This window comes from Argentina silus (assembly GCF_951799395.1).
Source record: "Argentina silus genome assembly, chromosome: 1".
Lineage (NCBI taxonomy): Eukaryota > Metazoa > Chordata > Actinopteri > Argentiniformes > Argentinidae > Argentina > Argentina silus.
The window spans coordinates 7424640-7438092 of NC_139655.1; the positions used below are offsets into that span (position 1 = coordinate 7424640).

General features: G+C 45.2%; 1 protein-coding gene across 2 annotated transcripts in view; it reads left to right on the forward strand.

Annotated features, from left to right (window-relative positions):
* pard3aa (par-3 family cell polarity regulator alpha, a) overlaps window positions 1-13453 on the forward strand; it is a 284249-nt gene that overhangs the window by 163776 nt on the left and 107020 nt on the right. For both annotated transcript variants that reach the window (XM_083668312.1, XM_083668313.1), the window contains exons 14-15: window positions 3594-3741; window positions 12134-12320. In XM_083668312.1, coding sequence (XP_083524438.1) covers window positions 3594-3741; window positions 12134-12320 — 335 coding nt within the window. The remainder of the gene's footprint in view (window positions 1-3593; window positions 3742-12133; window positions 12321-13453) is intronic.

Consider the following 13453-nt stretch of genomic DNA (forward strand, 5'->3'; position numbering starts at 1 on the left):
CATGTGTTCAACTACCTGGGAGAAGCATTGTAGATAATCATTATACCCCATTCTCTCTGTACCAGCCAACATTGAACTCACTACACTTATTAAATGCAAGGCCATATTGTGTTCGGCCATACTTAATATATATTCCCTGTACAAAACATTGGCACAGCATGCATGCCCTGCCATTGAACAGTGCTGAGGTTTGCAATACAAGATGAGAACACAAATTTGTTGAACATCAAGGTCTCTTCCGCTGCCTTTGAAGACTTTGAGGAGCCTCAGTGACTGGTCAAGAGCAGCCAGGTCCCCTGGGAACAGAGAGGGCCATGATTGGGTAATGGAGGAATAGTGATCTCACTGCATTATTGATGAGGTACAGGAGGGTGGGGCGGGTAGGGGAGGGGCATCAAAAACCCCATTCAGCCCTCTGCCACCTTAGTGCTGTGCATTATAGAGGATAGAATACATTCTGACTTACACAGAGGGGGGCAAACACACAGGAAAAATAGTCCTTACATAAGAGGACACAAACTGTCCATTTTGCATACCAATAGTGGATTGTAATTCAGCATGGGACATTTATGCGAGTTGACAAGGGGAAGGAAGTGGCTTGGCGAACAAAAGATGTCCCGCAGACGAGGAGAGGACTGGTCGATAGGGCCTTGAGAGAGCTATCAATCAGCCTGGCCTAGTAAATTATGGTTTTATTAGTATTGAGCTGACCGCTCTGGATGGGGGACCCAGGGCTGCTCTTACCAGCTACACTTAGATGCACTCCACAAAAGAAAAGAGAGGGAGAGATTTGTGGTGTCATCTCTCTGAACGCTGTAATGGCAAGTGATTGAGGCCCCATTCGATCGTGACATGGGGAGACTACAGTTTAGTTGATGTCATGGTAGATGGGAGTAATTCATGAGAGGATTTGAGAGAGGGAGTGGGAGTGCTGCATGATGGGAGATGTAGTTTGTAAATGAACCGGACATAAATGGATAAATGGAAAAGTAGTGGTACAGGAGTACAGGAGCACTTCCTGCCCAGCCTTTAAACCCCCAGCTGGTTCTCTAGACTAACCCATTTAGGACCAATGAAGGAAACTCAATCGGTTCAATTGAGGGAATGATTCATTGAATCAGGTGGTTTAGTGGCGGGCTTGAGTGCAACAGTGGATTGCAAGTAATGTTGCATATAAGTATAGGAGTTCAAAATGTGCACTGTGATCTTTATGTATATATATAATATAAACACACACACATACCCACACACACACACACATTCTATGTAATATTTTGGTATATAACTTTTCAACTTTTCAAGTTGCATACATTTCACTTACACTTAACAGCATTGCACAATAAGATGCTTCGAGGGAAGTCAGTGATTCTAATCCACTGGCTTTGAAGCCCGCCAGTACAGATAGAAGGATTTGCAATCCTGTGGTAAGGTATTCACCCCCTGCAAACCCAGGTGTTGGTGTTGAATACAGAGGAGAGAGAGATGGAGAGACGGAGCGCCAGGGAGGATAAAGCTCCAGGCGGATGAGGGGAGCTAATGGGACAGAGGTACAGTTGCCAGTGGAGACTGTGGGCCCAGCCGCGGGCAGGATGCTGCAGCTTAAGGAATGTAATTAGGGCATTATGGGAAAGGTGGTTGGATTATTGCCCCATCAACAGGCCAGGGAGGCAACGTAATGCCCAGAGAGCATACACACACAGGCATTGGCTTTGGACTAGCACACGGCACTGCCTTCATCAAGGTGAAACTTTCCTCTCTCAGTCTCAGAGTCGCCAAGGTCGTGGAATAGCTGATACACGCAGGGCTTGTGGCATCTGGTGGGAACTGCAGGAACTCCTGACTCGGCTTTGGATGAATCACTGGGCCTTCACTCAGCAGGATAATCCTGTGTGAAAATGAGTAGATTAGGAAAGATTAAAAGATGATGAGATGAAGAGTCCTGGTAGTAATAACACTGAAATGCACACTGACATATACACATATTCTCTCTCCCTCTCTCTCTCTCTCTTTCTCTCTCTCTCACAGACACACACACACACACACACACACACACACACACACACACAGTATAGTCTCTTCATATCAGTTCACAACCTAAACCTTTTTTTATTTATATGTTGACATTAGTTCATATGTTTGTTTTTTTATTTCCCTGAAACGCCATCCTTTTTTCAGCGTGCGACAGGTCGTTTTTTTTGTGGCTTTTTTTAAACCTGCCTGCTCTCACCAGATTAAAAAAAAAAAAAAAAACAGAGAGAAAAGCCAATAAAATAAATCCACGTTTTACAATTGAAACCTTATTGAGCCCAATTCATCCTGGACCTGGGTTCATTATAAGGCTGAACGTAGCTGTGGCTTTGATTGTAATTGCTTTGACCCCCCCCCCCTCGCACGCCAATCCCTCCCTCGCTCTTATCAAACCCCTGCGTAGATAAAGTCCTCCGCTCCCAACTTCATTAAACCTCTCATTTATATTAAACAGACGATAAGTCTCTCCCCTGACATCGCCGTCCCGGGCGTGCAATCCCAGCAGGCTGCTTACTCTATGACACCGGTCCGAGGCAGGGATCTCTCCTCCACAAAAAAAATGTAACTTCTTCTACAGTATGTTTTCCTAAAGACTCTCCCCTCTCCTCCTCTCTTGTTATTTTCTGTTTTCCTTCCCATTGCTGTTGCTGTTGGCCGGTGGCCAGGCTTGTGTCATGAGAAATCAGTCTTTGGGCTCGTGGTTCAAAGCAGGCGCAGGGTACTTTATTGTAATGTAGTGTAGTGTACTATCCTCTATACTAGGTCTGATCAAGGGAGTACTCCCCCTCAATCCCCCTGGCTGCCCCTTTGACTGATGAGGCATTGTGGGAAACCAGGCTCTGTTCTCTCTAACCAACCACGTGGTTCCCTCACAGGTGACTGCCAAATAATGTTGTCCTTCTTTTCTTTTCTTTTTCTCTTTTTTTGTTGGAAGGTTCTCTTTTCCTCTCGAGGCCACAAGCTCTCTCTCAGAAAACATTTACAGAATAGGCAGAACTGTCAGTATTGCACCATAGTTCACCAAGATAGTGCTATTGAAGGCTGGAAACAATAGCTACTCCATTAGTCTCTAGCTAAAGCTCAATAATAGCCTTTCTTCATTGCCACTCAGTGATGGTGTGATGTTAAAAGTGATTTTTACATTGAGTGGCCAGTTTTCTCTATAATCACTGGTCCGATACATCGACCCGAAGCAAATGTCACTGGTCCATTTACTGTAGCTCATTCTAAGGCAGCTGTCTATGGGAAATCCATGGTGCTTTATCCAACTCAGAACAGTGTTGTTAGCGCAGCTCTAGCCTCATGTTCCACAACAGCAGATAGCGGATTAGGCCGGCTCCGAGGCTCACAGTGGTCATTACAGGTATCCCACCTAGAACCGCTCTGTCAAACTGGCAAGTTTTGAGAGAGCAAAAGTACTAGTATTACTAACCCATGAGGTGGAGTGGAGGAAAAATACTGTGTTAAATGGTCAGGCGAGGATTTACAGACTGAACCTTATTGATTGCATTTGTGTTGAGACCACTGACTGCATATGTAAACCTCTTTCTTCTCCTTTCCTGCAGGAGGCCCCAGGAAGCCCCCCGGTGCAGGAGCAGTCCCTGGCTACCCTACTGGACGATGAGCGCAGGATCTCCCAGACCCTGTATGGAGCCATCGAGGGTATGGACGTCCCTCCTACCCCACCAAGGCCACCCATGATGGGACGCATGGGTAAGTGAACTGACCTCGCTGTCCCACCCCCACCCCCACCCCACATCACCCATCACCTCTCCTTCATCACCTCCTCCCCCCATTGTTCTATAATCAGGGGTTCATGTCATCCCCAATATATCTCCCCTTCACTCTTACCCTGCATGATTTCACACAGGTCAATTCCCATTCCTCACCTGCTCAAGTTCAGCTCTGGTACTGCCGGTGAACAGGAATTGGCAATTCAATCCTCAACCAGTCACTCTTGTCATCTCCACATCGACCCCTCTGCCACAGACTCTGATAGGGGAGACTGATGCAGTGATGGGGGGGTGGCGGTGATTCAGAGTAGACCTAGCCCAGATCGCTATGCCTCGCATCGCTGTACCACTCTGCCAATGATCTCCACACTGGCTAATTAAACCTCTTGATCAATAGACCCTGCACCTCTCTCTCTTCTCCCTCTCTGTCTTCTTCAACCCCCCCCCCCCCAGGCACCACTGGCACATCCTTTCAAAATGCCTCTGTGATCATAAACAGCTTATAGAGAATGGTGATGGAATCTGAATACTTCTAATATACAAAGGTTCAAGGCTGCAAGTGTGAGTCAGAGTGGCTAGGGAGTAAAGCAGAAAGGTTCAGGAAAGTTAAAGAGGGGGCGATTGGGGCCAATGTTATAGGCAGGCTAGACAAAATCTTGCCTTTGTTTGTTTCCAGACAGATTCTCGATTGTACAATGCCAATCGACCAACGTGTCTGTGAGTTACAGCTATGCTCATTGTGGAAAAAGCACATTCAGAATGACAATATTTAATGACACAGATGGAGATTGTGTGCATTTTACAGAAGCTGCCATTGTAAATGGACCTGGTGTTTACTGTTCTGGTCGGGAACAACAATAAGAAAAGCATACAAATGTATAAAGAGATACCATGCAGTTTTACACACGGACAGCTTTAATACAGATAGAGATGTGACTGTGGATTTCAGAATAGTTATATGTCATGGTGTTCTAGACTGGGATAAGACATACTGCATCGCTTGGGCTGTCTGGTTTGACAGTCATTGGACAGGACTGATGCACAGACCTGCACTGCAAGGTCAGAAAATGGAGCTACAGGGTTGTGATTGACAGCATGAAGCATAGTATTTTTACCTTAGGTGATACTGTACATGGCTGCATTATAAATTGTGAAGGTCAAAATATTCACATTGTGAAGCTGCATTCACTAAGGCATGCAGGCACGCGAACACGCACACACACAGTTTCAACCATATATTTTGCTACAGGTAAGTTCTCTGCATACGGCCTGGAAATGGAGAAGACATGTTTCTATTGAACAAATCAAATGATTGCTGACAAATCTCTCTCATTCCACCCTGTTAAAGTACCACAGAGGAAAGCCATATAACTGAATCAACCCTTTGAGTTACTGTGTACTTAGTAGTGACTGTGTTCTCTATACAGTATGCTGTTGCCCTGCACGGCTGTAAATAGGGCCAAAAAGAGGTAAATGGAATAGAATTAGTTGCTGCGATAGAATTGTGACCTCACTGTAAGTAATTACAAATGTAAGCAGGTCAATAAAGTAAATTGTAAACAATATATCTCTGCAAACCGTTCAAAACATTAAAAAAAATATACAGACATTATTTTTGTTAAAGTCTCGTACCTTATGCTTTGAAAGATTGATTTAAAAAATCGATTAAACATCCAGGTGCTGGTTTCCTCTCTTTTGACTGAGCCCACCTTTGGACTTCAGAGGAAATACACACGACGTGAAATTAATCACCATGGCAACAGTGGGGCGATGTAAAAAGCGATGTCGGGAAGGGTGCTTTTCATCTGGCTGGATAATGCCATCACATTGATTGGGCAAGATGAGGCAAGGCTCCCATGCATTGATCCCCTGACTGGTTGGAAGGCTGTCAGTCGGAACAGCGCTTGTCAGTAGAGGGGGCTGGGATGGGGGCCTATAGATAGACATGAGTAATTCCAGGCCTGTCTGCTCCAGTAAATCATGTGGGCTGTGACATTGTCAGCTACCTTCACACATCCCCGTCCTACTTACAGTAGGATGGCCGAGAGGAGAATATAGCAGGTGGTAGCGAGGGGAGATTTTTCCTCATCCTGTTCCTCACTCTGCCCTTGAGGGTGAGAGGTGGAGTATCTGAAGGGATTCTCTCAGACTGCTGAGATGGAGAAAATAAAGAAGGAGAAGGACACAGAGTGTCTTCCGCCTCTTGCATCAGTGTAGCACCAGCGCCTGTTTGGTGCTGAGCTCATTAGCATTCTCTCCGGCTGTGCGTTCCGCTCTCCTAATTGAAAGGCCAGCTAGGAGCGGGGCTGTCACGCTGTGGCGAAAATTGAGGCCCCGTAGACCGGTGCTGGACACACCGTTGGCTGAGTGCCGGAGTGAAAATGGAACAGGGAGGAACAGGGGCAGTGTGGGAGGGATGGGAGAGGGGATTGACCGCGTTGATTAGACACACGCACACTCATACACACACACACACACACACACACACACACACACACACACACACACACACACACTCACACTCATACACACACACACACTCATACACACACTCATACACACACACACACACACACACACACACACACTCACACACACACACACACACACACAAATACACACGGTGGAGGTCCTCTGTGTCACCGTCTCCAGACCTAGGTTGACTAATACTCTCTGACGGAGGGCAGCTTCCCAGGGCTTGACCCCGCTTTACTCAAGGAGCCCAGGGCTTTTTATAGCGACATCCCTCTTTATGCACATTCATCAAGACAGGAAACAAGATAGCATGACCTTCCTTTACATGGCACATAGGTTTCCTGAGTGTGCTATTTATATACCTGAGAGAGCGAAAGTGACACAGATGTATGGTATCATGTCTTTGTCTCTTTGTTGTTCACAATACCTGAATTGAGTTAAAGGATACAGTAGTTGGTTATGCATAGAAATGTATGTTTACTTTATTGGTTAAGTTGTCCTCCCACATACAGTATACAGGCTGTATATGTATACACACACACACACGCATGCACGCGCACACACACACACACACACACACACACACACACACACATACATACACATAGGGCATGTCAGCAAGCAGATGGTGTTGTGATGAGAGATAATAGATGTAGTGAAGGGACTCAGTCAGACTCTGAATCAATCACTCAGGGGACAAAGCAGGTGCCTTACCTACCAGATACAGCTACATCGTCCTTAATAGAGAAGAGAAGCTTTTGGGTAGATGTAAAACATTGTGTGTTCCACCTCCCCTGGTCTGAATGTACCGTGTGCACCTTGTTAGCAATCTCCCTGGGTGTTAGCACACTTCAGCCTGGGCTTGTGTGAAAAGGTTGAGGTGGGTTAAATTTATGCTTGGTGTGAATGGCATTTAAATGGCTGAATATGGCTGGCATGGATATTAGACTAGGAGAAAGCCTGTCCCACTTTGAAGAGGCCGACCTCTCAGATAATGTAAGGAAACTTTTTAGTTACATGATATTATATGCCAGAAGTATGATCGATTCTATCTGCAGATACACATTCATACCCTCTGTAAAATGCCATATAGAAATAGACCTTCTTGGTCAGTTTGACTACTTCCAACACTTCTTGGAACATTACACTAGAAAAACAAGCTCTGACTAGTTGTTGACTGCTTTCTTCCTCCATGAGAACTGGAGATTACTGCCACATGGTGGTCCAATAGTCATTGTTCAGATGTTCCAGATATCAGGCATTGCCAGCAATGTCACAGAATGTTGAAAACAGAAGGGTGGGTATCAGGCCCCAACATCCACCCAATCAAGCAAATGCTCCAATCAATTCAATTGACGAGGGGTGTCTGCTTGAAAAGTAGTGGGACGACATAAGAAACCACTGTTCTCTGTCGGGCACAAAACATAAGGTCTTCCTTTACTACTGTGTACTTAAGGTGATTACCTGTTCCAGTCTATGTATTGGCCTGATGCCCTTAGCAGTATGGATGTGTTAATGATCCCCATCCAGATCAATAAGCCAGTGTGTCAGATAGGGATTCGGAGGAGTGTGCTCCAGAGGAGAGAGATGAAGTAGACCTATTAGTGTGACCTCTCACCTCTGACTGAATGATTCAGGGCTGAAAGTGATGTCGCTCGTCTCCTCAGATGGATGTAGCCAGGTGGTCTCTCAGCTCTGAGAGCTCATCTGTCTCCGTCTCACCCAGTGGCAGCCAGAGGGCCTACTCTGGAAATGTCTCCCATCTCTGGTGTAATACCATGGAATGGCTCTTACTGAGGCAAGCTGGGAAGCCCTCTTGCTTGGTGAGTACTCCAGGCTGCCCAGAGTAGAATTAAATGGCTCATATGATATAAGTATAAGCCCTCTTCCCTGCCTGCATGATTCTCTCGCAGTGTTCTACTCAGCCAGATGTGACTTGGTCATTCTCCTGAAAACATGAATCCATGGCAACAGGTTCACAGCATATGACTGGAATTTATTTCAAAACCCTATCCTACTGTGTTTCAAAACCCTATCCTACTGTGTTTCAAAACCCTATCCTACTGTGTTTCAAAACCCTATCCTACAAAAACATGCACTGTGGAGTCCAGCAAGCCCTGCTCCCTCTTAAGTTATTTTTCTGAGGTTCATGGAGGCTGTGTGAGGCAGCAGCACACACAATGGAGGCAGTGCCACTGTGTCCACAGCCTCGGCACCATGGTGCCACTGGTATGCCCCACCAGGCTGTGTTTGTTATTGTAGAGGACAGTGGGAGGCAGGTCTGATTAAAGCATGACGAAGGGTACAGTAGTGAAGGGGGCCATGCAGCCAGAGCACACTGAGGGGAATGAGTGTGTCAAGTTGGGCATTACACAGAGAGGGGCAGTTACTAACACACACACACGCCTTTCTAAGCCTGAGTCTGGGAAACATTAAACATAATGGGGGAAATATTTATCCCCAAGTGACCTCAATTTAATGTCTCCAGGATATGAGCATGACTGCTCTTTTTTGTGACTGCATCCATTGTGATATTACAGAATGTTTTCTTCCCGGGCTGCCTAAATATAAAGCGGCCTGTGTCTACTTACTGGAGCCCGTTGTAGCTCCGCCCATCACACACAATCCTTTCTGGAGTTGTTGGCAGAGCGACGGAAAAACAGCCAAGACAAATATTTCCAAAGTAAAAGTCGCCCTTTATTGTTTATATTCCTTCATCAAAGACAGAGAAGTGGCACCACACAGGTACTAACATGCACGAGCCTACCAAAAAGGGGTAATCCCCTAAACATTATACATTTCCTTGGCGCATGACACGATGCATATGAACCAATCAGACATATCATATTTCAGATCAACCAATTAGGGGGTGTGTGATCAGTGCATGGTACAAACATGGGTCTTAGTTTGACATTTGTTAAGACTTAGTAATTACATTGTAGTTAATATGTACCCAGACCAAGTAGATTAAAAGCAAGTTCATTTTTGGGTGACACTTCACATTGCCCCGATACATGTATAGAAACACTGTAATTGCTCAAGACCATGGGAAGTGTAAGTGTGACAGACAGACTGTAAAAAAAAAGTAGATTCAGATTGCCAATTAGCATCAATGCTAATGATAATTTCATCAGACATAGTTACGGCAGTAACTAGTCCCGTTCTTCATGTGGTACAGCAGTCCCTGTCACCCGCTGCTCTTTGCCCTAACACTGACTGGCTAATGGTTCCAGACAAGTGGCAGAAGAGGTGTCAGAGTGATCTGTCAGACGCTCACACTTCAACAGCCCTCCTAGAGCGAGATCTCTCCACAGGAAGTGATGCGCTGCTTCCTGCCCGAGTGGTCCCAGCTGGGAAGAGCTGGTAAAAGGTAGCGGCTCCAGTGTTGAAAGTAAAGTATGTGTCATTACAGGTTAGCAGTGTCTATTCTCCTCTCTGCCATTTCTCTACTCTCATGTTCTCATTAATGTACTCATTAACATACCTCTCAAATGCATCCACTCTCAAGCAACTGCCTGGACTTTTGTTGCTTCTTTTCTCATTCTAATTATCTAGACGATGGCAGAAAAGCCGGCACTGCATTTCTTGCTAATTAATATCACCTTTCAAAGCGTCTGAGCCAACCTAGCTACCTGTCCACCGGCCATTTAGCAGGAGGAAGCAGAATGGCACTAAATACTCTTCATCTGGAGAGCTCAGCACTTGTGTCAAGAGGTCCTGAATGGAATTGTTTCATAAAGAGGAGAAGGGAAGCATGCCTGTGTATCTAATTAAAACCCTGCTCTCTCTGAACCATGGAAATCCATGAAAACTAGGGAATGTTATGAGCTAATTATAGAAAGGTTGTTTTCTTCATGTAGTGGGTAGTAGTGATAGAAATAAGGGTGTTAATGCATTATATTTACATATGTATTGTGTGTGTGCGTGTGTGTAGGTTTTTTTCTGTTTATCTGTATGAGACAGAACCACGTGGAGGTTCTTTGAAGGACATACTCTCCCTCCATTCCAGACATGTGTCTGTTCTTGTTTTCTGAGGGGAATGTTTGATAAAATGATGCAAGGAGGTGGCAACTTTTCTATTAGAGCAGAGGGAAGTGAGAGGTGGTGTGCCTGTGGCCAAACCTGCAGAATGAACACACGGTATGATAGATCCAGCGCTGATGCTGAAGAAGTGGGTGAGGTACCATTACTCTACCAGACCCTGAGAAAGAACTGAAGGACAAGGGAGAAATAGTCAGACAGGAACAAATTATTTAATTCAATACAATGTTTAGTGGGGAAGGTCTCTGTGTCTTGCATGTGTAGCAATGTATACCAAGTCATGTAGTTCACATTGTAATTAGATTTAAAGAATGAGAACCTTATCTATCTCTCCTCCCTTAGACTCTCTTCCTCCTCTTCATCCACAAACTCAATCCACTTCTCCTGCTCTGGATGTACAGTGTGTAGATTCCAAGTTAGAGAAATGAAACGTTGGAGTAGTGAAGGTTATTCATTCCTGGACCAATTTGATTAGTCCCTGTTAAGTCTAACTAACTCTATATATCTGAGGATGGGGACGTAACTCCTGGACCCCTTGATCACAAAGAGGATCTAATTACCTGTGTGTGTGTGTGTGTGTGTGTGTGTGTGTGTGTGTGTGTGTGTGTGTGTGTGTGTGTGTGTGTGTGTGTGTGTGTGTGTGTGTGTGTGTGTGTGTGTGTGTGTGTGTGTGTGTGTGTGTGTGTGTGTGTGTGTGTGTGTGTGTGTGCGTGTGTGTGTGTGTGTGTGTGGACCTGCCGAGGTGAGGAATGACTCTCATCTCTCCTGTAGGGGGAGGTGGCCCCCTCTAACCAGGACTCACAAGGCTCAGAGCTGGGGACCAGGTACTGAAGGGAGTCACGACTGGTCCCAACCACAATATCAACAGCCACCAGGAGTCAAATACTGTCATTACTAATTACACTAAGGAGGGGGTGGGTTTATGCTGATGGAGAAACTAGTGTGTGGATGCTTGGGGAGAAGGGTTCCATGAAAGAGACGTGTCTCTGTGAGTGAAAAAGCTAAATTCAAGTCGTATCTCTTTTCATGGTCGCTATTTATCGCATATGATAATTGCTTCTCGTCATATTACTTCTGTCATATTCCAGTCACTCCTTGCCACATGACAAACAGCCTACATAATTCAGCCTGTCATCGCAGTACTTTATGTTCTAAACCATTTCTATGAAATTACAGTGTTGAGGCACAATGAAATTAAATCTTCTGATTATTGTTGGGAGCTGGCCAGGATAAATATTGTTGTACGCTGGTAATAATTACATGCAATTGTTCTTAAACTGCACAATTTGTGATAGAGGAAACAAATGTTTTCCCAGCAAAGTGAATGGGAAGTCAAGGATTGGTGTGTTTTTTTCTCTCACTCAAATCCTTTATTCTAATGGTAAGCATGTGCAGCTGTGTATTCATTGGGGTTTTTTCACCTGTGTGTGTGTGTGTGCGTGTGCGTGTGCGTGAGCGTGAGCGTGTGCGTGTGCGTGTGTGAGTGTGTGAGTGTGTGTGTGTGTGTGTGTGTGTGAGTGTGAGTGTGTGACTGCTGGGTCTGGGGTGGCTCCAGATTTCACATTGACCCTGCCACCTGAGACCAGCTGTGTACTACTCTGCTGGGAGGGTCAGTCTGGGAGAATACACATCACTGTGGCTCTCCTACAGTATCTTTTTTTTACTCTCATTGTCCATGGAGGGGAGAAGGGGACTGGATTATACCACTCAGTCTGTCTGGAGCTGCTGCTTTGTCCCTCTGTGCTAAGAAGCTAAGGAGGGATTACTAACCCATGACTTTTAAGTGTGCAAAATTGCTCTAAACTAAACAGCAGCTCTCATCTCTGTCCTCTCTGTCTCTGTCTTGTTGCACATAGGTAACTACCAGCTGTCCCCAACTGTTAACATGCCCCAGGATGACACCGTCATGATCGAAGATGATAGGCCACCTGTGCTCCCCGCCCACCTGTCTGACCAATCGTCCTCCAGCTCACATGATGACATGGTCTTCACGGCAGAGGTCCCAGTGACCTGGGCCGAGGACCTGCCAAACCAAAATGAGTGGTGAGAGAAGATGTCACACCTCTGCAGGTCTTCCTTTTCTGTTGACCTTCCCTCTGTTTGATGAATAATTGATACCATGGTCTACTTAAAGAGGTGCTTTGAGGGAAGGCTGTGTTTTGTGCAACAGAAAAATAAATCTGAGCCTATTTTATGTGTGTTTGTTTGTGTGTGTGTGTATGTGTGTTTGTGAGTGTGTGTTGGTGCGTGCATGAGTGCTTGCGTACGCATGCATGCGCGCGCCTGTGTGTGTGTGTGTGCGTGTGTGAGAGAGTGTGTGTGTGTCTGCTCACATGAATGTGTGTGCAAGCGTACTGTATATGTGTTTAATAATAGATGTGAACTTGAGGGAAGATGGAGTAAAAAGCTCTCTGGGGTTTTTCCAGTCCAGTCCCTTCCCATGGTATTTCAGAGTTCCTCTTGATTGGTACTCAAGTGGGAATAAAGCAGCTAATATGGAAGCAGGGGCGCACCATTCCACTGACAGGGGTGATGTGTCCCTGTGCCACGACCATACCTTTTAATAAGCCTGCCAATAAGAAGGGTGCACAGGGATTCTGCATTTTTACACACATTTTGTTAAAGGGACACTTCACCTATTTGCAACCTCATATTCATTGTCTCCAGCACCATACCAGTGTCTACATATTTGTCTATGTTGTGTAGTCAAAAAGATAGGAGAAAAAGTCCTACGAAAATGACCCCCTATGATCATTGGATGTTTTTCTTTTTTTTTTTATTCAGTGATTTTCAGAAACTACTAAGTTTCCAGCCATTGGAAGGGCATTTGTGGCTGTACTTGAAAATCACTGAATTCCTTTTTTTGATGCCAAAACATAGACAATTGCCATTTTCACATATGTAGATACTTGTATGGTGCTGGAGACAATGAATGTTACGTTAAATATATGTGAAGTGTCCCTTTAACCTTGAGTTGTTTTGTATTTTTCTAGTCTAGACTTGCCAGTGTTTTTTGTTTTTTTTTTGCTTGGCTACCTTAGGTGTGTATTAGACTTGTCTCTAAGAGCCTTCCGGGTACATCATAGATGACATTCTACTGTTTGATTACAGTATTTTATTTCAGGAAATGCAGAGCCATAAGCATATCCTCCTTGCTGTCACTGACGGTGGTTTGC